Raw genomic sequence first — 25172 nt, forward strand, 5'->3', positions numbered from 1 at the left:
AAACCCACTTCAAATCAATTATGTTTCATTTAGTTAAATATTTAAAATGAACCGAACTTTGATTCAATTACAATCATTATTCATTAATAATTATTTTTAAAAAAGACAACTTGCATTATTTAAAAAAAATAAAATAAAAAATTTAAAATTTAAAAAATAATATATATATATATATATATATTTTTTTTTTTTTGAGGATGGATTTATATCATGTTTGAATTGTGCATGACTAGTCTCTTTTATATATAAATATATCGAGTTTAATTATTAAAATCATCAAAATTAACTTCAAGCCGAGCTGAATTAATAGAATACTAGCGATTGTTGAAAATAAAAATAAACACTGGCGTCACATTTTCTAAAAGACTAAAACATTATTATTAATTAACATTTATTATAAACTAAGAGATTATAAACGAGTCTCTCGTTAAATAATGTGTGGTAGAGAGTGAGCATTTCTGAAAAGGAAATTCCAATTGCCCTTAGAAAAATCAGCACCGCAACTGTTAAGTTGTATAATTAAATATTCAATGAGCAAGGTTAATTGATTAATTACTCGTAACCGGTTGGTATCATTCGTTTTGTTGAACCCCTTGTCGTCACTACCTTGATTTTGCAATTTAGGTGGATATCATCATCTCTCTGCTATGAAGCTGATAAGCTTCGAGTTCAGACGGGACCATGATACGAAAAAGGCACTGATTGCACTGCACCTGAAGCTGAAGCTGAAGCTGAAAGAATACAAAGCGTGAATGGTGGAATCCACATTCCGAGTTTAACAAAACCCCAACCCGCCACTTCCTCGCCGGCAAGAGGGTCTTGTCGCTGCTCTACATCGCCACCTGCAACCGCACCCGCGTGTAAAGAGATTATATGTTCTTTCAATTTTTCTGTTACAACGTACCACCAAGTACACTTTCTTACATTCAATCCAATCCATGTGTCTTTGTCTTTCAATTCAATTGACGTTTTGTTTGGGGGGAATTAATGTACAAAAGTAATTTATTTCACTTGGTCGAGTAACCAAATCCAGATTTGCTATAGTCTATTTTTAAATTATTAAATATTTAAACATTAGTTAATATTTAGTTTTATAAAATTAATCTTAAATTTTTAAATATATATTAAAATCTATTTTGCCAATAGTAAAAATTAAATTATCTTATCCAACTTTAAAATTTGAGACATTTAAATTGATTTATGAAAACAAAATATCTAATTATAAAAATTGAAATTAAAGTAATATAAATTTCAAATTTTCAAAATTTTCATTTCTAAATTCTTCATCTAAACACATGCTAAATGCCAACAAAAGTAGTTTAGCTCACAACCTAAAAGTAGTTTATTCACTTGGAAGGGTAACGAGATCCAGATTCGGTCTAGTCTGAGGTGTATAACTTTGAGAGGTCTTCTTGAAAAGTCTTTCTAATTATCTCTCTCTTGAGCTTAAGAGCTGCAGTGACTAGGCCAGATTCAGGAGTCCATGGGTCAGAAACCAACTTAATTTTTGCAGGAATCTCAAATTTTTCCAAACGAGCCGCCTTTGCTTCCTGGAAATGGTTTATGGAAGTGAGAAAAAGGAATGACATTACAGCATTTGTAACAATTATGTTTGGATATCAATTTAAAATCATTTTTAATAAAAAAACATGAGTTCCAAACTTCCAATGCATACCAGTTTACATTGCAGGGCACAAAATTGAACTTTACAACTAAATGTAGGCCCCCGGTTTCTTTTACAATCAAAGGTAAAGGCATTTTCACCAGCATGCATGTTTATCTTACCTCCATGACCTTACTAAAAATATTTTATCTTATTGACGGATCTATTACTGATTGAAAAAATAAGTCTCGTTGTCAAAATAAACAAGATAATTTCAATATCTTATTCTTCTCATTTGAAAACGAAAAAAAAAAAAAAAAGAAAAAAAAAAGAGCTTTCCAAGACATTGAACCATACTCATCATATTCACAAGCAAAAGACCTACCTGACCTCCCTATTTTTCCCCCCATGCATGCCATGAATTTGTATCTACCAAATTAAGGTAATGCTTGTTTGATCTAGTGAAAAATGGAAAATTAGAAAATAGACAGGGAAAAAAATGAGATGGAAGGGCCAGGTAGATGGTTAAAAAACACTTTAAACATTGTTTCATAATTCCTTATTGTCCAAGTTCCAACTAATTAAACAAGCATATTAGATGAAAAGGTGCCGTTAACCTCAAAGCTGACTCGGTTAACCTTAACTTTAGATTTCACTGTTGATTTAGACAAATGTACTTTCTAAAACTGAATTTTCTTTACAAAACATAACTACTAAGTCATAAAGTAACTTTGATACAAAAAGCATACCTTTAGAAGTGATGCATTCACCTCCTTCATAGCTTCTTCTTTCCTGCACAATTCTGAAATATTAGAATAAGCAATGCCTTGCTCTGAAGCCCATTGCTCCAGTGCGGGACGAGAAACTGCCACGAGTGCCACACAGAAGTTATGAAACGGATCAGCATGCACCATGATGTTGTCTAAGAAGGGGCTGGCAAGAAGAGCTGCCTCAACCTGTATTTAATAAATTATTCATTAAATATTGAAACTTGAGAGCAGTGCTTTCCACAAACAAGCATGCATACCTTTCCCAATGACACATATTCTCCATGCTGCAGTTTAACTATGTCCTTTTTCCGATCAATGATCTCAAGGCAACCATCTTTATGAAATCTCCCTATGTCACCGGTGTAGAACCACCTCATTCCCCTTTCATCAACCTATATAACAAAAGAAAAGTAAATATATATATATATATATAAGTAAAATAAAAAAAAAGGTCACCATATCCCAAATTTCAACATGACTTAGCAGAATTGTCACGAACAGGTCTTCTAAAAGCTTAACAGTTACATGAAATTTCATTAATGCTTCTATGTTTAACACATCACCTCAGAGCACTTTGGGCTTAAAGAATGGATAATGATGCACAGGCCCATCTACTTGTGTTTAAATTTGATATTTTGAAGAATGGAGGCGGTGAGTAACAAACACCTAATCTAGTCATTTGGTTATATAAGCTTTGATATTACACTCGGGACCAACTCTCCTAAATGCTTACTGCTTAGGTTGTCATGTGAAGATTCGGGAATGGTTGTGTCTGATAAGAAATATCATTGACATGACAATGGTGGAAAATCATAAGTGATCCCCCAAAAGAAAGAGAAGAGAACATATAGCAATACCTTGTAAGATTCTTTTGTTTTTTCTTCATTTTTGAAGTACCCAAGAGTGACATTTGGACCACCAATTACAATTTCACCACGCGGCATTGGTGAGTCATTGGTTGAATATCCACCTTCAGGCCAGTCAATTAGCTGAGCAAAAAAAAAAAAGTACCATTTATGTTTGTAGATATCCCTTGAGATTAAAATGTATGGAGGTGGATTTCATCTGATCAATTCAACCTTAATATATGAGCAAGGAAGAGGTGGCCCAACACGGCCAACAGATGTATCATCGAAATCAGAGAATGTCCCACCAGCACAAGTTTCTGTGAGACCATATCCTTGACCTATAGGAGCACTGAAAATGACAATCAAATATAAATGTGATAGAAAAAGATAATACAGGAAATCTGTAAAGCAAAACAGAAAAAAAAAAAGTGCATGATAAAGCTAGACAATTCTAGAATAAATATAGTATTATTTCTTTTAGAAGGCCAATTTATAGGCCTTGAATTTTCCAAGAAAAATAAGCAAACTCACAAAGTGAGAATTATTGTTGATATCAACCATCAAGCCGCGTGTTTCTTGTTTAATCAGAACTTCTGTATTGTTGGCTCTTTTTTTTGGTTTCATCAGGAGAAAATCTTATGCTCTGCTATTATGTTTCACTCCGTTATATTTCTTTTATTTACGGAAGAAAAAAAATTGACAACGCAACAATACCGACCCAAGACAAATATTGATAAATCTTTGAGTATCACCAGAGAGGGGAGCACCACCACACAGTATAAACCGGATGCGACCACCCAAAATTGCCTGAACCTTTTTGAACACAAGAAAATTCCATAGAGCTTTTTCCAACCCCCAAGCACCAAACCAGCTACCATTAATTGCATGCAACCTTCGTGCATAGGCTAAATCAAACAATTTCTTTGACAATCCTCCCTTTGCATTTACCTGCACGGTTAGGGCTGAGTTACTACACTGACTGTATACCTAAACTAAGGTTTGTTCAACAAGCTCACTAACACAAAGACATCAGCGCATAATATTGATATGTAGGAGTGTATTATTCAATACCATCATAAATAAAATACCTTCCTGAGCACTCCATCACGTACACGATCAAGAATTGCTGGTACAGCTGCCATCACAGTTGGCATCAATTCAGTGGCATCCCCTGTTTTCCCCTCTTTTACTTTGCTTGATGTATCAGTTAAAGTCAAAGCAGATCCATATCCTATAGAACCTCCAACAGCTGCAATCAAATTCTAAAACAAGTATTTGAGTTCGTCAAAACATGCAAGAAAAAAGAGGAAAATAGAACACAATAAAAAATGCACATTAAACTGAATACTTATTCGATCCACGCTCTGAAGTAGAAACACATACCTCAGCTACTAATTCAAGGATATGAGCCATCGGTAAGTATGCTAGATAGACATCCTTTGGCCCAAGGTTAGGAACTATTGTCATTACAGCAGAGACTGTTGCCAGGACATTGCCATGTGTCATCATCACACCCTATGAAAAGAAAGAAACTCAAGAAATAGTACAACAAAAAAGAACGGGAGAGAAAAAAGATTAAAAAATTAAGAAAAAATGGTCCCGTCTTGATTCTAAACTACAAGTTAGGAGAGTAAATCCGGTGATATGATATGAACAGTTAACATTGGAAAACAAAATGTCTCAGACATTTTTAAACCTTGGGCAATCCTGTACTTCCACTTGTGTACATTATAACCGCAACATCCGCTGAAAGGGGTAAATCAGCCTCAACAGGATTTTCTCTACCAAGCCTCTCAACGTCAGCAAAGGAAGTGCTTGTCCAGCCATTCTGGGCATCATCAGACGAGAAAACAAATGGGATATCGTCGTCCATGCATATCACACGTTTCACTGTGTCAAGTTGACCACCAACTTTTCCTAGTGATTTCAATTCTTTGCGCCCACAAATCACAGTTGTAACCTCTGTCTGGCACAGATTTTGCTAGTTAGATTACCAAAAAAACAAACGCATGAAGTAAAATGATGAGAAGATCAGAAGAAGCATATCAATTTTTAGTAAACCGTTTGCAAAGCATAGACAAAATTCCAAAAAAAAAAAGAGTTAATCTAAATATTAAGAAGAATTTACAGCTAAATTTACAAATATATAATGAAACAGAGTTGAATTTTTGACCATTAAATTAAACACCAGAATGGTATGTTGAGCGGTTGAATGACGTTCTACAAACAAGTTATAAATGAAAACAAGGGAAATGAGGTTGAGACTAAAATCAAGAACTTCATCGTGAGAAAAGGGAAAATAATTAATACCTTAGTTTACTTAAAAGATCCCCTCCGCCTGAAGGTTTTTTGTTCCAATTGTTTCTGTTTTAGATAATTAATAATAAAATATTGAGTTCTTAAGCATCCAGCATGTAGCTCCCATCTATCAGCCTCCCATCCCACCCCTCCTTCCTTTAACCTCACCAGATTAAGTACAGTTGTCCATGTAAGATTACAGGTAACTTCCTGTAACTTCCCATTGTTGGCTGTTAATTAATATAATAAACAATATCACATCTGTTTTCCCCAACAAAATTCAAAACTCATTATTAAGACTGACTTTAAGAGAATGGTGCTAGCCATTTATATGTTTGCACAGTAGGAGTTTAGGAGAGGAGAAGGTGAGGAATTTTGAGAAGCCGTTCATGCTTTGACTAGTTGTGATGATGCTTTGACTGTAAGAGAATGGTGCTAGCCATCTATTGTTCTACTATTGCTACCAGCACACACACACACACACATATATATATAATTATATATATAAAGAGAGAGAGAGGGGGGGGGGGGGGGGGGAGGGGCGTATCACAGGAGGACTTTCTGATGAGAGAATGAGGATGATCAATCTCAACCCTTTGACTAAAAGATTTACTTAAAATCATTAACACAATCACTAATAGTGATGGTGGCGACATTAGCAATCATGATTATAGTAATGGTTGTCATTGCCATCATTGTTGTCACTTGCATTATCATTATTACTATTACTACCGTCATCACAACCACTATTACAACCACCATCACTACTATCATTACCAAGGCAATGGTGATGGAAACAATTGTGTTTGTGATTTTAAGTCTTTAAATTTATACCATTTATTTAAATCTAAAGGTTGAAACTAATCATTCTTATTCTGACGTAAGGGGGGAGAGGAGCGTATCATAGGAGAAGGACCTTCTTACATGAAAATGAAAATGATCAATCACAATCCTTTAATTAAAACAATAATTAAAATCATTAACACAATCGTCATTGTCACCAGTAGTGATGATGGCGACAATGGCAATCATGGTTGTAGTGGTGGTTGCCATCGTCATCATTATTGTCACTTTCTTTATCATTATCATGACCATCGTCATCAATACCACCATAAGAATCAATGTCACCATCACTACTACCATTACCACTACCATTACTATCATCATCATAACTACTATCACCACTACCATCACTATCATTACCAAGTCGATGGAGATGGTGGCAATTTTTTTAGTGATTTTAATTAACTCTTTAAATCTAAGGGTTGAGAATTTGAGATTGAACATTCTTATTCTCATGTAAGAATGTCAATCTCATATGATACACCCCTATACATGCTAAAGACATTAAAGGAAATGTATAACTTCAGAATTTGAATTTCATCTCCATCCTCTTTTTCTATTTTCCATCATACCAAGAGGACAACTATATCTAATTCAATGTTTTGAAAGTTGCAGTTCCTTCTCTCATCTGCCAAAAAATTTTCATACTAGTATACAGTCAAAGGTCAAGAGGATCCAATTCTACCTATTAATACTAAACATATGAACCACATTGCAACTGCACAGCCAAGGTAGCATAATCAGAGAGATACTCAACAATCACTTTCTTATCCAAAATTTATTAAGTTTGGAAAATTGTTTCCAAAACAAGTGTTTCGAAAACCAGAAACATTCGGGAGATTTTTTTTGCATCCTCTGTTTCTGTTTTCTTCAAGAGTTCATTGAACAAACTTTAGAAAACAGCAATGTGTTCAGGAGTCAAACGGTTTTAAACGTGATCACCGGACAAACAAATTAAAAAAAATTGAAAACTGATTCTGAGTAAACAAGCAAGGCCATAATATATAGCAATAAAACTTTTCAGTGTGCAATGAGTGACGGCGCGCAAACAGAGCGCAAACCTCATTCAACGAGTGACACAAAGCTTCCTCTCCCAACGACGCGTATATAGTCACAACAGTCACGTTCCTCCTGAAGCAACCCTAAAGAATAAACAAAACCATTAGAAACACAAAAGTAGAACGTAAAACCGTTCGAATCGGAAAGAGAAACAAACAAACACCTGCAGTGCAATAAACCAACGGTCTCTGGTGTCAGCGTAGATAGCCACGCGCTCTTCCCTGCGGTGACCGAGCATGGCCAAACCGGAGGCGAAACTGGAGACGGATTCAAAGACTTCGCCGTAGGTGAGCCACTTGTATTCTCCGAGTTCAAGCTTCTCTATGATTCTACCGTCCGCAGCTGTATCAGTGTCACGCTGGATAAGAATGCGCGTGCCGAGCAAGACGCGCTCACGGTGCTCCCTGCATGCGCTCTCGAAGAGCTCCGCAAGCGTCGCCACGCCCTGCCACGCCGAACTCAGCGGCGAGGCGAAGCGGTGGTTCCGCACCGCGAAACCGGGCTCGCCGGCGGCGTCAGCGGCGGGCAAGCCGCGGCGCTTGCGGTTGGCGGAATTGCGGCTGCGGTAGAGGAGGACGATGAGAGGAACGACGAGGCCAGCAATGTAGGCGTTCATCGTTGATCCAATCAGGTCGATTCGAAGCAACGTGATCGGAGGAAGCGGTTATCGGTGTTTTCAGAATTCGGAGGAACGAATCGTGTGAGAGAGAGAGTGTGGTAATGAAGTTGCGTTGGAATCAAAGGAAGTGGGAAATGCTGTGAATGTGATGGTTACTGACTGCACCGAAGCGGAGAGTCCAAAGGGAAATCAGATTTGGAATTTTAGAATCTCATACGGTTACTAGTTTGTTACGGTTTGTTACTGGTTACTTATATATATAATTTTTTTTTTCACATTAATTTTAGGTTTATGCAAATAAAAACAAAATTACTACCACTCTCAAATAAATTATACTGTTCTCAAATTTTTAACTAACTGTATTCAACAACTAATCCAAACTTCTTACCGGTTCAAAACATTGTAACGACTATAATAATGTTAAATCATTTCAATTGTACCTCTAAATTTACTATAGTAGTCATAACTGATTCAATTTAACTATATTGAAAAATGATAATCGAAGACATTAAAAATCTGGAAAAAAAAATATTGGGTTGATCATATTTCATATTATAAGTTGAAAATTGATCTAACTCAAACTAAATAAGTCTGTTGTGTAACTGAAATTATTCAATAATTAATTACATGTCCGTGTATTCAAAAACTAGTACAAATTATATTTTTGTTCATTGTTGTGTATTTCTTATTTAGAAGATTATTCTTACAATTGGAATGACACTTTTAACTATGTCATGAGTTATACATGAGATGCAACTTTTGATTTTTTACTAATTTGAGTATCTCATTATTTATTTTAATATTTGCATACTCTTTTTCAAAGATCAAAAGCCAATATAATTTTACTCACATGATGTGGTTATAGCTAGTTGACAAATAGTCATATATATTGTGAAGGATTTAATCCACATGTCTATATACATGAAAAAATATTTATTTAAAGATGTAAGCATCCTAAATAAAATTTCAAATGATATTAATCTTTAGTTTTTTACCAAAGGATACTCTACATAACATAAAAGAAAACAATTCAAAATGAAATAAATTGTTTTTGGATAGGTTTTAAAAGTAAACTAAATGAATGATCAAAGGAAGAACGCTATGATTGATTATATGATTTTCAAAACCAACTTATTTCTACTTTTACCCCAAGCAAATTAATATTGTGACATATGTGAAACATGCAAACTATTTTATATTTGAGCTAGCATGTGTTCATACAATACACAATTTTTTTAATAATTTGATTAACTATTTTTAGAGTGCCCTTGATAAAATGAAAAAAAAAATTATATTGAAAAATCATAATCTCGTATGATAATTAAAAATGACTAAAATTTATTTGATTTGTCATAAATATTTTTAGGTGTGTATATATTTCTTAAGAATAAAAAAATTATACATTAAGTTTTAATAAAACTTTGTTAACAGCTTTAATTATTTATTAAATTAAATGAATTCACGATGATAACCCAATATTTTTATCATAATAAAAAAATTATGTTTATACCATAATAAAAACTTTATTTAACTTGAGAAAGTTAATTTTTCAAATTTCACATAAGAACAATTTTGTAAAAAAAATTCTTATGAAACATTATTTACTAGTAATAATATTTTTAAATAATAAGTCAAATAAAAAAAATTAACATTTCTGACATGAGATTTTAAGGAACTAAAAAAGTTGTAACTCAACCACTCTTTTTGGTGTATTTTTTATATATCATTTTTTTACCTCCTCTTCAAAGTGTTTTGTTATTAGTAGGTGGGAGGTTGGCTTTGACATCTCGAAAAGGGCAACAAGAAAAAATTATTGGAGGTGATTCAGACAAAAAACAAAAGAAGAAAGAAAATAGGGCAACAAGATTCACATTCAAGTTGGATGGTTTTTTTTTTACCACACAACAAAGAAAAGCATTAAGGTGAGGAAATCATCAACTTTAACATTTTTTTAGTACAAGACAAAAAAAAAGCCTAACTATTTAAACCAAGCCTGAGACTTAGAGGGATTTTGAAGGAAAATCAAGTTTTAGGGTCAGATTGTGGCACTGGTTTTGGTGGCTTTTTCAAAAGCAACTTTGTTTTTTTTCTTTGGGTCAACAAGTAAACTCCAAATTGAAAACCAGATAGTTCAGAAGTTGGTCGTGGGCCTTAGCAATACTTGGGTTGTCTTGTACGCGACCGAGGTGCAAAAAAAGGTAAGAGGTACGTCATAGTTGAAGAATGATAATGGAAATGAATGAGACATGTCCAAACTCACCTTTGGAGGCTGTTTTGGTTGAGTGTTATGTTTTTGTTTAAATATAAAAGCAAAATGAGAAACGGAAATTGATTAAATAAAACAAATAAATGTAATTATAAATGACAAATAAATTTTTTAATATAAAAAAGTTCTAAATATTTTTTTAATTGTGGTCAAAATCCTACTTTCTCTTACAATTTTTTCACTAATTTGGAAAGTTGAAGATGGGTATTATAAAAATAAAAATAAAAAAATAAAAACTCTTTCTTCAATATTATAAACACAAGAAGATTTTTTGGGAGGTATGTGCATTTTCAATAAAACTCGAATAGAAGTCATAGTTCTGGTAAAAGGTTTGAAATTTTTTTAAGAGAAGGTATTTTTTATTGTATATTTTGAGTGATATTTCAAAGGAGGTATGTTTATTTAATTAAGGTTTAGAAAATTATTATAAATTAATTTAATTTTTATCTAAAATATATTTTGATTAAGTTTGGTCTTCCTGACTTGGTTATTTAGACTAAGTCTCCCTTTAACTTTGTCTTCTAAGAATTATTGTTACCTTATCTTCTTAATCTATTAACTTGATCTAAGATAGTTTTGCGAAATAATTTTTCTTTTCATATAAATACAACATTTCATAAAGTTTTATTGGGTTTTTCTCTGCACATCTTTTGTTATCAAGCTTTTGGGTTGTTCTCACAAATAAAATTTGTTAGTTCTTATACTTCAATCACTATTAAAAAAAACATGTTATATTTTGAGGGACTTGTGCATCATGCAAATCAATTTTTAAGGATAGTGTTATCACACATCTTTGGTTATTTATAATTATAATTATACAAGTTCAAAGTTATAAGACAATTTGTGATTTATGATTGATCTTAAAGACAGATCATGATTCTCGAAGATGGATAATAATGTATAATAATCTTAAAGACTTATTGTTATTCATGAAAAGTTTTAGCAATTTTTGTGTTTTACTGAGCCAAGTTTCCTTTCCCTAATAGAAGCATTGATTGGTTGTTATTTTTGATTGCAATAATAATAAGGAAACTGTAACAAGTCCCACATCGGGGAGGTCTCCTTACCAGGGAGGCCTTATAAGGCGGGAGGTTCTCCAACCTCTTGGGCCGGCTTTTGAGGGATGGTTCCCCTCCTTAGCCTTATGCTCGTTACAATGGTGCTCTCGTTGAGAGCCAGCCAAATCGAGAAGGGCTACCCACGGAGGGTTCTGACCATCGGAGGGTTCTGACCGGCAAGAAGGCCGAGTGAAGTGCCGGTGAGTGAAGTACCGTGGAGTGCAGCCATCGAGGACGCTGGCTTTCGAAGGGGGTGGTATAATGTAACAAGTCCCACATCGGGGAGGTCTCCTTACCAGGGAGGCCTTATAAGGCGGGAGGTTCTCCAACCTCTTGGGCCGGCTTTTGAGGGATGGTTCCCCTCCTTAGCCTTATGCTCGTTACAATGGTGCTTTCGTTGAGAGCCAGCCAAATCGAGAAGGGCTACCCACGGAGGGTTTTGACCACCGGAGGGTTCTGACCGGCAAGGGCCGAGTGAAGTACCGGTGAGTAAAGTACCGTGGAGTGCAGCCATCGAGGAGGGTTTTGACCACCGGAGGGTTCTGACCGGCAAGGGCCGAGTGAAGTACCGGTGAGTAAAGTACCGTGGAGTGCAGCCATCGAGGACGCTGGCTTTCGAAGGGGGTGGTAATGTAACAAGTCCCACATCGGGGAGGTCTCCTTACCAGGGAGGCCTTATAAGGCGGGAGGTTCTCCAACATCTTGGGCCGGCTTTTGAGGGATGGTTCCCCTCCTTAGCCTTATGCTCGTTACAGAAACAGAATTGGTAAAAGAAAATGGGTGCAATTTTGCTAGGTTTGCAGTCCCCTTTCTCACTACCTCACTCTCTTCTTAATTTTACGGTTGCGTCTCACCTCAATGTGGCGAACCATACGTTGATGAGTTCCTCGACTTCAAAGCATCGCTCATGTTAACCCCTTTCAACAAGACCAACCCGTGTCGGTTCCATTTGCTGACGTGTTAGATGAGGAAAGGTATTTGTGGGCTACATAACAATCTTGTTTGAGCATCCATTACTTAAGGTGTATGATTCGCGAGGATATATTATAACTTATGTTGATTCTCATAGAACATGCTCCTACGCAACTACCTATCACGATGCACTTATTTCTGCATGGAAAACCAACCCTTTTAGGATAGGAATCACTAGAATATCAATTGGAGGAATGCATGCATGGTTTGTTACAATTGTTGATACTCGTTGATCACTATGCTCTAATTGTTCCTCTGGTTGACGTTTAGGAATTTTGGTGGGGCCATAGAAAACATTAAATGGCATGCTCGAATTGATGATTTAAGCCTCCTTTTGAGTTGGCTCGTGATGATTTGGATAAAGTGTTATCGACAAAGAAGTAGTGGAGAAGGTGTGGGCCCAAAATTGCTCCTGGATTATCCTTGCCACAAATTAGATAGTCATCATGTGCAATTGGTTGATACCTTGTACAACCAAATAAAGGTATGTTATTCCTTTTAATTTTTAATTTGTGTATAATATTGAAGGATAACAGGTAGTCTTGCAAATTGATTTAAAAGACAAGTGAAAATAATCAATTGAGTACAACAACAATTAATTAATTGTCATCATTTTAATAAAGTGAATGACAAGCAAGTTTAAATTTGATTTTGATACATGATTTTTAGACTAAATTAGACTTGTAGTTTTGGTGAGCACTTTAAGTTGAGATGTGATATGTGTAAGCAATGTGAGTTTAAAAGAATTGAGGCAAATCTATGATATAGAATTAGTAAGATTTAAAAATTTTGGTGTAAGTTTGTTAATGACTATGATTCTTGGAAAGAACACACAAGCAAAAAGAGATAAATGAAACTTATAAGAGCTGGAAAAAAAATGAGGACTTGATAATTTGTGTATAATATTTTAGGTTTTATTGGACTCTTCTCTACACATCATTTTTTTTTCTATCAAGCTTTAGAGTTATTCTCATATATAAAACTTATTAGTTTTGATATACCCTAATCACTATTAGGAATAACCTGTTATATCTCTGAAGACTTACACATCACACAGATAAGTCTTTAAGGATAGTGTTATCGCACATCTCAAGTTATTTATAATTGTGATTATATAAGTTCCAAGTTAAAAGATAATTTGTGGTTCATGATTAATCTTGAAGATAGATCGTGATTTTCAAAGATGGACAACAATATATAAAATTCTCACGTTCATTGCTAATCAGATTCTAAGTACATAATACAAATGATATCTCACAGTGTGAATCCACATCATTACTCTCTTGCCGGTGAGGTGAATTATATTCATTAGATGATGAGGCAAGATTGTCACTATAGTTTATCACATGTGTTTAAAGAGGGAAATGCAACAATAGACTTCTTTGCCAAGAAAGGACTATCAACATCAAGTTTGGAAAAACTAAAAGAGATGCATATAAAGCTTGTAGAATTGTTAAGTGATGATGCTAGAGGACAAGAGTTCAGGCTGTAATTTACTTTCGTTTATGTCATTTTTTCTTTTTGCTTTCTTCTTTTTAGCTATTGTAACAAAAAAAACACAAGAAGATGCTTTTAAATTTAAGTTTTATTTCTTTATATTATCTTTCTTTTTTAGTTCTATCCCATCTAAAGTTGGCAAAATGGACTGCTCCACCATTACGAGCAACCTATTATGATCCACATGCTTTAACGAATTGGACTAAAATAATTTAGATTAAATTTAATCTTTTAATTTGATGCTCAAGTTCGATCCTATATGAGTTATAAGTTTTTCAAGTTAATATTTTTTTAATGAATTTTTTAATTTTTCTCCAAAATTCAATGTTAACAATTATTATGATAATTATTTTTATTGATGTTTTTTTATTATGAAAAACCGATTATATATTATACGACAATCTCATCCCGCTTTGAGGCCATGCACACATCATGTGATTGCTTAGTTTTGAATTTTTAGGCATATAACTTTGAGGCCATAATATTTATTACAAATGAGTTTATATTATTTCATGTATTTGGAAACAATAAGAGATTAAAAGAACCCTTCTATTTTTTTGGGGGGAAGAACTTACGATTTCAAAAGAAAAAAAAAATAGCATACCTATTACAATGATTAAAAAGATATTACTAGCTGATATGGTGGTAAAATACTTGAGCAACATGATATTCGTGACGATGGTTGCATTCCAGCAGGTTTGATGATGAGAACCGTGACCATAATTGAGAAGTTAAATAAAATTGTATTCATTATGAATTTAATTATCGGTTTGGTTTGCTACGTGTTTCTTTATGGTGGAATGGCTACCTTCGTTTTTGCTAATTGAATGCAAAATTCTACCTTTAACCAACAAGGTTCGATACTGTCACATTAAAAGATGGTTACCAACATAATCTAAATTTGACTTAATTTGTCACGAGCGTACGTACATACATATATGCATACTCCAAATATTATCATTAAATTTAAAAAAATTACTATGTAAGTTATAATTCTAAAATCTTACAGTAACCTAAAATGATTTAATATTTTATTAATATACATCTCAATTAAGGTATTATGTAGTATTCCGCTCTAGTCTAAGAAATGAAATATTCAAAAATCTTTGAATCACTCTGATGGAGGAAGCCCATGGGCTAAGGGCCCAACCACTAGGGCTATGGCAAGGATGATACATGAAGAGTGGGCCCAAGCCCAAGGAAAGCCCATCACTTTATTTTGTTGAGCTTTGTCTCAAGCCCATTAGATTAGGGTTAGTGTAGGATTGGGCCTTAGTGCCTTGTATTTCTTTTGGGCCTTGTATTTCCGGCCATGTAGCATAGGAATTTCATTTAGAGGTCATTAGAATTTAGGGTTAATTAAGGTTGCATGTGAATTATCATTAACATGTAATTAACTTGCCATTTGAGAGGCATTTTGGCCATGTGCACACATGCACATGGTGTGACTTAAATGCAACTCAAATGAGAAGCTAAATTACATGCCAAATGATGGAGCACATGGAGGTTCCGGGTTTGGCTCCTAAAATTTGAATTTTGAATTCAAATTTTAGGCGCCTAAGGTTAAGTAATCATACCATGGTTTTACTTAACCTTAGGCTAACCCAAGGAACCATTTAACCTACTTTTACCCTATATATTCCTTATGGTCGAGCATTGTATTCACTTTTGGATTAATTGAATGAGTTTTCACTACTTGAAATCTCCCTTTCCGAAAGTCTCTCACAACCTTGCTCTACTTTTGGATTAATTTAACAGGTTTGATGATGAGAACCGTGACCATAATTGAGAAGTTAAATAAAATTGTACTCATTATGAATTTAATTATCGGTTTGGTTTGCTACGTGTTTCTTTATGGTGGAATGGCTACCTTCGTTTTTGCTAATTGAATGCAAAATTCTACCTTTAACCAACAAGGTTCGATACTGTCACATTAAAAGATGGTTACCAACATAATCTAAATTTGACTTAATTTGTCACGAGCGTACGTACATACATATATGCATACTCCAAATATTATCATTAAATTTAAAAAAATTACTATGTAAGTTATAATTCTAAAATCTTACAGTAACCTAAAATGATTTAATATTTTATTAATATACATCTCAATTAAGGTATTATGTAGTATTCCGCTCTAGTCTAAGAAATGAAATATTCAAAAATCTTTGAATCACTCTGATGGAGGAAGCCCATGGGCTAAGGGCCCAACCACTAGGGCTATGGCAAGGATGATACATGAAGAGTGGGCCCAAGCCCAAGGAAAGCCCATCACTTTATTTTGTTGAGCTTTGTCTCAAGCCCATTAGATTAGGGTTAGTGTAGGATTGGGCCTTAGTGCCTTGTATTTCTTTTGGGCCTTGTATTTCCGGCCATGTAGCATAGGAATTTCATTTAGAGGTCATTAGAATTTAGGGTTAATTAAGGTTGCATGTGAATTATCATTAACATGTAATTAACTTGCCATTTGAGAGGCATTTTGGCCATGTGCACACATGCACATGGTGTGACTTAAATGCAACTCAAATGAGAAGCTAAATTACATGCCAAATGATGGAGCACATGGAGGTTCCGGGTTTGGCTCCTAAAATTTGAATTTTGAATTCAAATTTTAGGCGCCTAAGGTTAAGTAATCATACCATGGTTTTACTTAACCTTAGGCTAACCCAAGGAACCATTTAACCTACTTTTACCCTATATATTCCTTATGGTCGAGCATTGTATTCACTTTTGGATTAATTGAATGAGTTTTCACTACTTGAAATCTCCCTTTCCGAAAGTCTCTCACAACCTTGCTCTACTTTTGGATTAATTTAACAGGTTTGATGATGAGAACCGTGACCATAATTGAGAAGTTAAATAAAATTGTACTCATTATGAATTTAATTATCGGTTTGGTTTGCTACGTGTTTCTTTATGGTGGAATGGCTACCTTCGTTTTTGCTAATTGAATGCAAAATTCTACCTTTAACCAACAAGGTTCGATACTGTCACATTAAAAGATGGTTACCAACATAATCTAAATTTGACTTAATTTGTCACGAGCGTACGTACATACATATATGCATACTCCAAATATTATCATTAAATTTAAAAAAATTACTATGTAAGTTATAATTCTAAAATCTTACAGTAACCTAAAATGATTTAATATTTTATTAATATACATCTCAATTAAGGTATTATGTAGTATTCCGCTCTAGTCTAAGAAATGAAATATTCAAAAATCTTTGAATCACTCTGATGGAGGAAGCCCATGGGCTAAGGGCCCAACCACTAGGGCTATGGCAAGGATGATACATGAAGAGTGGGCCCAAGCCCAAGGAAAGCCCATCACTTTATTTTGTTGAGCTTTGTCTCAAGCCCATTAGATTAGGGTTAGTGTAGGATTGGGCCTTAGTGCCTTGTATTTCTTTTGGGCCTTGTATTTCCGGCCATGTAGCATAGGAATTTCATTTAGAGGTCATTAGAATTTAGGGTTAATTAAGGTTGCATGTGAATTATCATTAACATGTAATTAACTTGCCATTTGAGAGGCATTTTGGCCATGTGCACACATGCACATGGTGTGACTTAAATGCAACTCAAATGAGAAGCTAAATTACATGCCAAATGATGGAGCACATGGAGGTTCCGGGTTTGGCTCCTAAAATTTGAATTTTGAATTCAAATTTTAGGCGCCTAAGGTTAAGTAATCATACCATGGTTTTACTTAACCTTAGGCTAACCCAAGGAACCATTTAACCTACTTTTACCCTATATATTCCTTATGGTCGAGCATTGTATTCACTTTTGGATTAATTGAATGAGTTTTCACTACTTGAAATCTCCCTTTCCGAAAGTCTCTCACAACCTTGCTCTACTTTTGGATTAATTTAACAGGTTTGATGATGAGAACCGTGACCATAATTGAGAAGTTAAATAAAATTGTACTCATTATGAATTTAATTATCGGTTTGGTTTGCTACGTGTTTCTTTATGGTGGAATGGCTACCTTCGTTTTTGCTAATTGAATGCAAAATTCTACCTTTAACCAACAAGGTTCGATACTGTCACATTAAAAGATGGTTACCAACATAATCTAAATTTGACTTAATTTGTCACGAGCGTACGTACATACATATATGCATACTCCAAATATTATCATTAAATTTAAAAAAATTACTATGTAAGTTATAATTCTAAAATCTTACAGTAACCTAAAATGATTTAATATTTTATTAATATACATCTCAATTAAGGTATTATGTAGTATTCCGCTCTAGTCTAAGAAATGAAATATTCAAAAATCTTTGAATCACTCTGATGGAGGAAGCCCATGGGCTAAGGGCCCAACCACTAGGGCTATGGCAAGGATGATACATGAAGAGTGGGCCCAAGCCCAAGGAAAGCCCATCACTTTATTTTGTTGAGCTTTGTCTCAAGCCCATTAGATTAGGGTTAGTGTAGGATTGGGCCTTAGTGCCTTGTATTTCTTTTGGGCCTTGTATTTCCGGCCATGTAGCATAGGAATTTCATTTAGAGGTCATTAGAATTTAGGGTTAATTAAGGTTGCATGTGAATTATCATTAACATGTAATTAACTTGCCATTTGAGAGGCATTTTGGCCATGTGCACACATGCACATGGTGTGACTTAAATGCAACTCAAATGAGAAGCTAAATTACATGCCAAATGATGGAGCACATGGAGGTTCCGGGTTTGGCTCCTAAAATTTGAATTTTGAATTCAAATTTTAGGCGCCTAAGGTTAAGTAATCATACCATGGTTTTACTTAACCTTAGGCTAACCCAAGGAACCATTTAACCTACTTTTACCCTATATATTCCTTATGGTCGAGCATTGTATTCACTTTTGGATTAATTGAATGAGTTTTCACTACTTGAAATCTCCCTTTCCGAAAGTCTCTCACAACCTTGCTCTACTTTTGGATTAATTTAACAGGTTTGATGATGAGAACCGTGACCATAATTGAGAAGTTAAATAAAATTGTACTCATTATGAATTTAATTATCGGTTTGGTTTGCTACGTGTTTCTTTATGGTGGAATGGCTACCTTCGTTTTTGCTAATTGAATGCAAAATTCTACCTTTAACCAACAAGGTTCGATACTGTCACATTAAAAGATGGTTACCAACATAATCTAAATTTGACTTAATTTGTCACGAGCGTACGTACATACATATATGCATACTCCAAATATTATCATTAAATTTAAAAAAATTACTATGTAAGTTATAATTCTAAAATCTTACAGTAACCTAAAATGATTTAATATTTTATTAATATACATCTCAATTAAGGTATTATGTAGTATTCCGCTCTAGTCTAAGAAATGAAATATTCAAAAATCTTTGAATCACTCTGATGGAGGAAGCCCATGGGCTAAGGGCCCAACCACTAGGGCTATGGCAAGGATGATACATGAAGAGTGGGCCCAAGCCCAAGGAAAGCCCATCACTTTATTTTGTTGAGCTTTGTCTCAAGCCCATTAGATTAGGGTTAGTGTAGGATTGGGCCTTAGTGCCTTGTATTTCTTTTGGGCCTTGTATTTCCGGCCATGTAGCATAGGAATTTCATTTAGAGGTCATTAGAATTTAGGGTTAATTAAGGTTGCATGTGAATTATCATTAACATGTAATTAACTTGCCATTTGAGAGGCATTTTGGCCATGTGCACACATGCACATGGTGTGACTTAAATGCAACTCAAATGAGAAGCTAAATTACATGCCAAATGATGGAGCACATGGAGGTTCCGGGTTTGGCTCCTAAAATTTGAATTTTGAATTCAAATTTTAGGCGCCTAAGGTTAAGTAATCATACCATGGTTTTACTTAACCTTAGGCTAACCCAAGGAACCATTTAACCTACTTTTACCCTATATATTCCTTATGGTCGAGCATTGTATTCACTTTTGGATTAATTGAATGAGTTTTCACTACTTGAAATCTCCCTTTCCGAAAGTCTCTCACAACCTTGCTCTACTTTTGGATTAATTTAACAGGTTTGATGATGAGAACCGTGACCATAATTGAGAAGTTAAATAAAATTGTACTCATTATGAATTTAATTATCGGTTTGGTTTGCTACGTGTTTCTTTATGGTGGAATGGCTACCTTCGTTTTTGCTAATTGAATGCAAAATTCTACCTTTAACCAACAAGGTTCGATACTGTCACATTAAAAGATGGTTACCAACATAATCTAAATTTGACTTAATTTGTCACGAGCGTACGTACATACATATATGCATACTCCAAATATTATCATTAAATTTAAAAAAATTACTATGTAAGTTATAATTCTAAAATCTTACAGTAACCTAAAATGATTTAATATTTTATTAATATACATCTCAATTAAGGTATTATGTAGTATTCCGCTCTAGTCTAAGAAATGAAATATTCAAAAATCTTTGAATCACTCTGATGGAGGAAGCCCATGGGCTAAGGGCCCAACCACTAGGGCTATGGCAAGGATGATACATGAAGAGTGGGCCCAAGCCCAAGGAAAGCCCATCACTTTATTTTGTTGAGCTTTGTCTCAAGCCCATTAGATTAGGGTTAGTGTAGGATTGGGCCTTAGTGCCTTGTATTTCTTTTGGGCCTTGTATTTCCGGCCATGTAGCATAGGAATTTCATTTAGAGGTCATTAGAATTTAGGGTTAATTAAGGTTGCATGTGAATTATCATTAACATGTAATTAACTTGCCATTTGAGAGGCATTTTGGCCATGTGCACACATGCACATGGTGTGACTTAAATGCAACTCAAATGAGAAGCTAAATTACATGCCAAATGATGGAGCACATGGAGGTTCCGGGTTTGGCTCCTAAAATTTGAATTTTGAATTCAAATTTTAGGCGCCTAAGGTTAAGTAATCATACCATGGTTTTACTTAACCTTAGGCTAACCCAAGGAACCATTTAACCTACTTTTACCCTATATATTCCTTATGGTCGAGCATTGTATTCACTTTTGGATTAATTGAATGAGTTTTCACTACTTGAAATCTCCCTTTCCGAAAGTCTCTCACAACCTTGCTCTACTTTTGGATTAACTTTTGGATTAATTTAACAGGTTTGATGATGAGAACCGTGACCATAATTGAGAAGTTAAATAAAATTGTACTCATTATGAATTTAATTATCGGTTTGGTTTGCTACGTGTTTCTTTATGGTGGAATGGCTACCTTCGTTTTTGCTAATTGAATGCAAAATTCTACCTTTAACCAACAAGGTTCGATACTGTCACATTAAAAGATGGTTACCAACATAATCTAAATTTGACTTAATTTGTCACGAGCGTACGTACATACATATATGCATACTCCAAATATTATCATTAAATTTAAAAAAATTACTATGTAAGTTATAATTCTAAAATCTTACAGTAACCTAAAATGATTTAATATTTTATTAATATACATCTCAATTAAGGTATTATGTAGTGTTCCGCTCTAGTCTAAAAAATGAAATATTCTAAAATCTTTGAATCACTCTGCGGATTTTTAATGTGCTTTCTCCTTTACACAAGAACTCTTATACTCGACACTCAAGTCAATATATAGAGGTTAACATATTATAGAACAAAATTGTACCTTATGTTCTCTTTAGCTTGTCTTTCTGTGTATAATTTTTTACCTCAATATATATATATATATATTTTTTATAAATAACAACATTAGATTTGAAATTAAAGTTTGTGTATACTACTTTAACTTCTCACTACTGAATTCATAGCAGTGGTTCAACTAAACTCTCATTGTGCTGAGTGTCATCTTCATCCATATATGAAACATATCTCCCATAATTTTGGAGTGTTCGTTACGATAAATTTCTCAGTTTATATCTAATGCTTAGCACATGTATTGTTTTTTATGTGTTACTTTTCCTCGTCCTTTGGCCCATCATCTTGGGCTTGTATGTTTCTTGAAGAAATTTGGGCCTAAGACATAATTTTAAAATATTAAAATAAGAACTATTGCTAAATTGATAATATATATATATATATATATATATATATATATATATAATAAATTAATTAAGTAGTGCAATGATAATTTTTTTACTAAATAATTTTATCAAAAAAATATATATTTAGATTACAATTTGCTATCATTGAACAAATCTTTAAAAATTGATATTATGCCATGTCAATTGGAAAATTTGATCAAAATTAATTTTTTTCACATATTTTAATAAAATTATAATTCAACGTCTTCGAGATAAATAATTGAAGTTACTATATTCAATAACTTTTGAGTATTGGTTTGTATATGATATCAATGAAAAAATAATATTTAATCACAAGTATATTTGGGCAAGTTATTATATACACGTGGTACTCTTAAAAATTGATTATTCCTTTGAATATTTCACATCCCATGTATTGTATTATTTATTGTTTCAGTAACTGACATCACAAGGCAAAGTGGTCTTAGTATGGAATAGGAATCAAAGACAATCCAATTAGCCCATCAAACTAATTAAATCTTACAAGTCTTCAGTGACATAGTGACACTGCAAATAACGAACTGGGTGAACCTAAAATACTAAGATTATGGAAGCAAATTAAGATAGTTAATCAAATTAAGAGTTCATTTGTATAATAAAAAAGAAGTGTTTCTAAACAAGTACTATATATATAAATGTTTTTTATTTAAAAAAACGTTTTTATAAGAAAAAAAAAAATTTAACAAAAGAAACCTAAATGGACTGTAGTTTTTCTGCTCTCCTAAATTTTGCAGTCACTGTTATACCTGTTACAGGTGCCCAAAAAATAAGGCAAGTTCTCCATCATCCTTAACACAATAAATAAAATCAATTGCCATTATAAGAAAAGAATACAGGCTAAGCGAATAACATTTGGGTGGTTGGTGGAATTGAAAAACTGTTGTTAAGATTTTTAGAATGTGTTACCCTTGAAAAGGACATCATCTTCTTTCCTTAATTTTTTTCATTAAACATAATATTAATAATAGTTATGGTCGACTCTCAAAATTAATTATAGTTTTGGACTTTGGTGCAAACCTTTTTGTGTTTTACATAACGTCCCATGTGCTTGTTGTGGTAATTGGCAATTGCACACATGTCAAGATTCATCCATTGTCCATACTCCATAGTCATACACAGTGATAACGCCTTGTGGGCCAAATCATTCATTTGGTGTTGCGTAACGCGTTGGGCATCGTAGCTAGTTTGTGCGCATTTTCTGTTCCTCTATTACCCTCTTTCGGCGCACCTTGCACTCGCAGCCATATGAGCTAACTTCCACGTTTGTTCACGCAATTGACGCTCGCTCATATTTTTCCTCTACAAAAATTTCACTCATAGGTTGCATAAACAAATCACATGGAGTTTAACACTTTTAATTCATATTCTTTACTTCGCCAAACTTGTGCATGCCGCTACTTTTATTACTCAATTTTTTTTCTTCATATGACCATGATATGTTGGATTAGTATAGTCGCATATTTAATTAAAAAAATTAATTAAAGTTGAATATGGTGAAATATTTATTCGTTTAGCCCAAAGGTGATTTTATATAATACGAGTCATGTGAAGCGTGATGAGTTTTGTGGACCTTGTCATATAATATCAAAGATGAGTAAGTTAACTCAAACATGATATAGGGACAATGCTTTCTTCCCCCCCTTGTGCATATTGTGATTGTCCATTGAGACCATGACAATTCATTTTCATTTTTTTCCCAAGATAATTCTATAACTCAGTCTTTTAATTGTTAATAGTATTTTGACACGTGTAGCAATAGAAATCTGAGTTGACTGTTGTGTCAAATACAAGGGGAATGGCCGTTGACGAAGACTTTTTGAAGCAGTGCTTTGAATTTGAATCCAGTTGCAGGCAAGGGAAGGGAAATAGCAAGTGAATGCCTGAATTTGTCCTTTTACTTTTGTAGTAGGTTTGGGGATATACATTTGGCTTATGCTGACTTCGTAAACTCCACCTAACAAAACCTATTACCTACACAACAAACACCGTGCAAGCCAATTTGTAGCCATAGTGTAAAACCCAATTCACCTTTTATGTATCCATTCTTACTTAATTTTTACTGATTTTAGCTTTTTCTTCACTAATTCTTTATTCTCATTAGTTTCTATTTCTATTTTTATTAATAATTAACCCATTTTTACAAGTAATTAAATTGATTCTAAACCAACCAACCATAGAATCCCAATTCTTAATTAAAAAATATTCTTAATTAAAAAATGTAAGTGTTAAATATATTGTATTTTCTTCTCCATCTCATAATAAATGTCACAATAAATTTTTTTTTAAAATAAGTGTTATGTTAATTTTTCGATATATTATTAATTATATTTTTTATTTAAATCTCTAATAATATTAAATAGAAAGTAAGTTATGTGTTACATCATTTATGACAAAAAGTTAATCACAAAATTAATTTTATAAAATTATTATTCTATTTCATCTATTTATTAATTTTTTTAGTCTATATAAAATAAAATTATACTTATTTTAGAACCGAGAGAGCACTATGCAATCTCAATTTAATCACCCATATCAATTGATATCCTATAATTTTAATAAGGTTAAAATATTTTTAATTTTATAATTTTACTTATTTTATTTTTAAGTTTGTATAATTTAAAATATACATTTTTAATCCTTATACTTATCTTTTTTAATCATATTTTTAGTATCTATACTTACACTTTTTTAATCTTTTTAGTCTTTATGATTAGTTTTTTTTTTGTAATATTTATTTTATGTTAACATAATATGAATATCAATTCAATTTTATATGTCTAATATCAATTTTATTTTATTGAAGTTACAAAATTAAAAACATTTATATTTTAAGATAAAACAGATAATATTACAAAAAGAAAAAGAACAATAAAGGCTAAAAAATTTAAAAATTATAAGTATAAAAACTAATAAAATTTATCTTCAACAATAAAAACTAAAAAAAATTGGAAAAAAATAACTGTAAGAGAAAAAACTGTTTTTAAATATCAAAAGTTAAAAAATAAAATATGTAAAATGGACTTTAAAAAGTTTAACTTTTTAATAATTACTACTGTGAACGAAATAACTATTGTACTACACTAATGCCCTTCACAGACCCATCTATAAATAAATCATCAATTCCCAGTTGTCGGGTAGTTGGGTGGCATTTGAAATTCATGCAGAGCAACTGAATGAGTCACAGATCTTGTAAATAATGAAATAAGGTGTAAAAGTTATATATATATTAAAAAAATTACTTTTTATTTATTTTGATAATCACATGTTTTCTTCTTTCTTAATGTAAGATAATTTAATTATTTTATTTTATTAATTTAAAAGATG

At 33.1% G+C, this 25172-nt stretch overlaps 1 protein-coding gene across 2 annotated transcripts; it reads right to left on the minus strand.

The window, feature by feature from the left end:
* Nucleotides 1-427: 427 nt before the first annotated feature.
* On the minus strand, nucleotides 428-8265 carry LOC109809571 (long chain acyl-CoA synthetase 9, chloroplastic). Of its 2 annotated transcripts, XM_029273424.2 has the most exons (12): nucleotides 7585-8265; nucleotides 7424-7504; nucleotides 4918-5187; nucleotides 4605-4736; nucleotides 4310-4483; nucleotides 3940-4169; nucleotides 3453-3570; nucleotides 3231-3362; nucleotides 2631-2765; nucleotides 2353-2559; nucleotides 1332-1550; nucleotides 428-842 (listed from the first exon to the last, which is right to left on the minus strand). In XM_029273424.2, exons 1-11 carry the CDS (start codon nucleotides 8035-8037, stop codon nucleotides 1380-1382), a joined length of 2103 nt encoding a protein of 700 aa, XP_029129257.1. In that variant the 5' UTR covers nucleotides 8038-8265; the 3' UTR covers nucleotides 428-842; nucleotides 1332-1379. The 2 variants fall into 2 exon arrangements, with proteins under 2 accessions (XP_029129257.1, XP_020228499.1); XM_020372910.3 differs by lacking the exon at nucleotides 428-842 and having other exon boundaries at nucleotides 1194-1550.
* Between the last annotated feature and the right edge of the window lie 16907 nt (nucleotides 8266-25172).

This window comes from Cajanus cajan, chromosome 6 (genome assembly GCF_000230855.2).
Source record: "Cajanus cajan strain Asha chromosome 6, NIPB_CcT2T_4, whole genome shotgun sequence".
Classification (NCBI taxonomy): Eukaryota; Viridiplantae; Streptophyta; class Magnoliopsida; order Fabales; family Fabaceae; genus Cajanus; species Cajanus cajan.